Raw genomic sequence first — 4,663 nt, 5'->3', positions numbered from 1 at the left:
TGGAGAGACTAGGTCATGTATCGTGGAGGGAACATTTAAGTTGTCAGGTGATGCCATGAACACTCATGGATTCTCTGGGGCTCAAAAAGTGGTTCCTTTCACTGATAACATATCCTTATCTATCGGAGATCACAACTTATCACTACCTTTGCTTTCCTCTAGACGGACATCTGTGAAAATATTGGGACATGACATCATGAGCAGACTAAACATGACAATCTCATTCACAGACAAGGGCATAATATGCTCAACACCAAGCATACGCATGATGAATGTAAGGCAGTTTGTTCAGGCCTATTGTGGGTGCACTGTACAGAGGGGGGTGCTTGTGGACCCCGAGGTGTTCTAATATGGGACAGATATCGCCATTGCATGCCAGGCATCACAGGGAAGGTGTAGTGAGTACCAAGCAAGTATTTGTTCAGGCCAGAGACACCATTGGATGAGCCAGTGGGAACCATCGTGCCCATTGAGATTGAGGCAGTATTGGACAGGGAGGACTGGATTGCTGTGCATGCAACTGATGACACTGGGAGGGCGTGGACAGCAATCATTGCAGTTGCAGAGGGGTGCAGGCTGACCACAGTGACAGATGAGGAACTCTTTGGGTAAGAAAGACTGGAAATTGAAATGTTTAAGATCAGTGTGACACTTTGCTTACAAATTAATTACAGAGAGGTACCACAGAGAATGACGATGGCGCTGGAGGTGCCGCCCTCATTCTTCGAAGAGGACATGGTGAAGATACCAGACAGTTTATGGACCACAAGTCCTTATGACGTGGGGTGCATCAAAAGCATAGGGGAGTGAAGATCAAATTGATCAAATCGCACTCTGAAACACTTGTGTACGAGCGCGATAGAAATACAAAATATCAATCAAAACCAGGGGCAATCTTGCTAAGAGTAAAAAAATATCCCCTAACCAAAGAAGCAGACCAGCGTATTTATGAGACAATAAACGCGCTCATTGAAAGAGGCATTCTAGTACCATCATAATCTCCATGAAACACGGCTGCGTACTCCGTGTGCAAGGCCAACGGGGAGTTCGTAGTGTTTCATTCAGGATTTAAAACCTCTTAACCACATTGTAGAAGCAGAATATCCCATAGCAGCTAATCCAGCAACAATCAAGTGTGAAATTCCAGCGGAAGTCACCTGCTTCAGTCATTGTTCTAAAGAATGTGTTCTTTTCAGTACCACTACTGTAGCAGTACCAGACGCACAAGACCTGACCAGCTTTATCTACAGAAACTAGAAGTGGAAACATACTAGGCTCCCACAAGGGTATTGCAAGTCACCATCTATTTTTAACAGTAATTCATATCGGCCAAAAGCAACATTGAGACAGAGAGCACGGTTTACAGTATGTTGATGACATTCTGATCTGCAGTGAGACAGAAGATGAGTGCAGAAGGGACTCAGTACACATGCTGACGGTACAAGCTGAAAAGGGGTACAAGGTGGACAAAGCCAAATTGCAGTACTGTCAGAAGGAGGTGCTCTACATTGGACAAATGATATGTAAGGACGGCAGGCACATTGCCCCAAAAGTGAGCCACAACGATATTTGCCACACGCTACCCAACACAGTAAGGGAGATGCAACGATTCCTGGGGTTCTGCAACTACTGCAGAGCATGGGTCTTTGACTACAGTACATATACCAGACCTCTCTTGACTACACTGAAGGAGGCCCAAAGGGGAACAAAGAAACTACAATGGACCACAGAAATGGCTGAAGCATTTGAGGAGTTGAAGCTGGCCATGTGTACAGTGCCAGTGTTATGGACCCAGGACTAAGAAAAGGAATTTGTCCTGTTTTCCCACACTGACGGTGTGGTAATGAAAGCAGTACTGACCCAGAAAACGAGCATGGGCCATAAGCCAATTGCTTACTACAGTGACAGCTCGACCCAGGGATGAGAGGACATTATCTGTGCGAACAATCATCGGGTGCTGCAGCCTTCGCAGTGGAGAGATCATCAGCAGTGACAATGGGATGCACCACCACTCTTTACGTGGAGCACACCCTGTTTGCGACACTGCATAAGCCAAAGAGTACACTGACAACACAGAGTGTCAGGATACATGGTCATACTATCCAATGTGGGGCTGAAGATAGTGCGCTGCAAGACAGTAAATGCAGCAACATTTTTGGCAGACATGCTCCAACCAGGAGACTGGGCTCAGGAATGTACAAAGAACATAGAGCAATTCAGTGAGACACGTAAGGTGGAGGAGGATACACCTGAGAGGGGAGACGTACTGTACATTGATGGTTTGTCGACTATCAACCAGACTGATGGGATCAGAAGGACTGGCACTGCTGTAGTGAGGCTGAAGGAGGACTGGACATGTGAGGTGCTTGTAAGTGCACGATTACCATCCCATTACTCAGCACCAGCAGAGGAGCTAGTGGCTCTCATATTGTTTCTAGAGAACAGCGTAGAGAAATGTGTGATGATCTATTCTGACAGTGCTTACGTCACATCAACAGTACATTCAGGATTGGCACGATGGCTAAGGAGGGGGTTCAGAAAGGCAGACCGGGCCCCAGTACAGCATGCACTCTTTTTAGGTAAACTAATTGACGTGATTGCATGACAAAAAGAGCTAGCTTTGGTGAAGTGCCAGGCCCACACAAAAGGGGAAGATGCGATCTCACGAGGAAACGAAGCAGCGGACTATGAGGCAAAATGTGCCGCATATTTTGAGGAACTGTGGTACCTGAAGGAAAGTCCCAATGCCCCAGGAGGCATAAGGAATATGGTACTGGGAGAGATTTACAACAATATGCCCGAAGCACAGATTATGGAACTGCAGGGAGCTGCACCACAAAGGAGAGGGAGTTCTTGGTGAAATGAGGGTGTTCCATGTCACCAACAGACACCCTATGGTGGCAAAACAACACAGGGAATGTGGTCATGCCATTAGGATTATTAAAAACAGCATAAGCACAAATGCATTATCCAACAAACACAGGGAAGGAGGTCATTGCTGCATGCATTGGATAATCATGGTTTTGTCCAAATTTAAATGAACATGTGGCCAATTTCATTAGCAACTGCTTGATTTGTCAGCAGTTCACAGCAGGACATACTCTGAGAGTTGTGAGAGGAGCCATATCAAGACCTGAAGGCCCATTTCTACATCTCCATGTAGATTACGTGGGCATGATCCAAGTATGTCAAGGATACTGCTACATGATAGTAGTTGTCTGCCCATTCTCCAGATGATAGAGGCTGAGCCCTGTTCACATGCTGAGACCCTGAGGGTAGCCACATTTCTGGTCTGGGAAGTATTCCCAATGTGGGGCGTCTGTGAGGTCCTGCGTTCTGACAATGGGCCTCACTTTGCCAACAAGCTGTTCGAACACATCACAACCCTGTTAGGCATCAAACACAAATGTGCCTGTGCATACCACCTGCAAACAAATGGGGTGTGTGAACATCTCAATGGACTCTGGAAGGAGTGCATTGCCAAAAGTCAGCAGAGCACTAAAAAGAACTGGCTGCATTGCCTACCATTGGCACTGTTCGAATTGCGCAACAAGCTAGGGTCTGACCACCATTTAACGCCCTACGAGGTGGTGACAGAACAGCTCATGCATCTTCCCCTAGCTCCTCCCACTAGGCCACTGAAGGATTGTGAGAGTAGTGCAGAGGTACTGGGCCAAGAAATGTATGAGTACATACATTCTTCGGTTTCGAGCGCTTCTTTTATTTCTTGCCAGATACAGAAGACCCAGGCAAGGCCTGAAGACAATGAACAACCAGATTCCGACGACACAGAGCAAAGAACTGAAAGTGAACATTTAGTGCAAGTGGGAGCCTTAGCTCTCCTGAAAAACTTTATTAGGCGGTGGAATGCGCCAAGATTCACAGGACCTCATGTCGTGGAGGCCGTGACAGACAGGGCTGTTAGGCTTGAAGGGAAATCTGTTTGGAATCACCTCCAGGACGTCAAGCCCTACAAAGCAGTGGCCTCCGCTGGACCAGAGTAACAGTAATCGACAGGACCAACATTGAAGATCTTGATGAACTGCAAGTGCGCGCAGATCTCACCGAATTAGGAAGACCTGGCTATCCTATGATCCGATGATCCCAAGAAGCTGAAGTACCAACTGAAACACTTGGGCATATCGACACCTGAAAAACAATTTTTTGTTCACTTTCTTTCTCGCACACACAGTGATAATATCTATGCACACGACAGCTGAAAACACTGTTTTGTTCTCTTTTTCTCGATTCAGAGCCCGATCCCCTATACCGTATATTTCCTCATATTCATAGAATATTTGGTCCAAGCATACCCACAACTTGAACACAGTGCCTACCCGGTCCTACCCACTTTAGAGATCCCTTGATAAGCCAAGTTTGGGAGGAGATCTTTGCGTTTGCCATCAGTGACTAGCTAGTTTGTAGAGCTTAAGGGTACTAACAAATATTAGCACAATAACGCCTTTCTTGTGATTTTCAGGCGGGCAACTTTATCATCTCATCAGCTGCCAGGACCAAGCAGCGTAAGTGGTCATGTCGGAAACAATAACATTCGCTTAAACTCTGGTGTGTTTACTGATTCCCACTGGAGTGCTGGGCATCATACCCTGGCAGCTCTACTTCACTATGAGTGCTACCGCTGTATCCACTACTGACATTCCTC

General features: G+C 46.5%; 1 protein-coding gene across 1 annotated transcript; it reads left to right on the top strand.

Annotated features, from left to right (window-relative positions):
* The first annotated feature begins 1,429 nt into the window (after positions 1-1,429).
* LOC138520279 (uncharacterized) lies at positions 1,430-1,801 on the top strand. The gene has a single exon (XM_069632731.1). The coding sequence runs from the start codon at positions 1,430-1,432 to the stop codon at positions 1,799-1,801; it is 372 nt and encodes a 123-aa protein (XP_069488832.1).
* Positions 1,802-4,663: the final 2,862 nt, after the last annotated feature.

This window comes from Ambystoma mexicanum, chromosome 13, assembly GCF_040938575.1.
Source record: "Ambystoma mexicanum isolate Mex_15411 chromosome 13, UKY_AmexF1_1, whole genome shotgun sequence".
NCBI classification, from domain to species: Eukaryota; Metazoa; Chordata; class Amphibia; order Caudata; family Ambystomatidae; genus Ambystoma; species Ambystoma mexicanum.
Note: the sequence above shows the minus strand (reverse complement) of the source record. Positions and strands in the feature narration are given on the sequence as shown.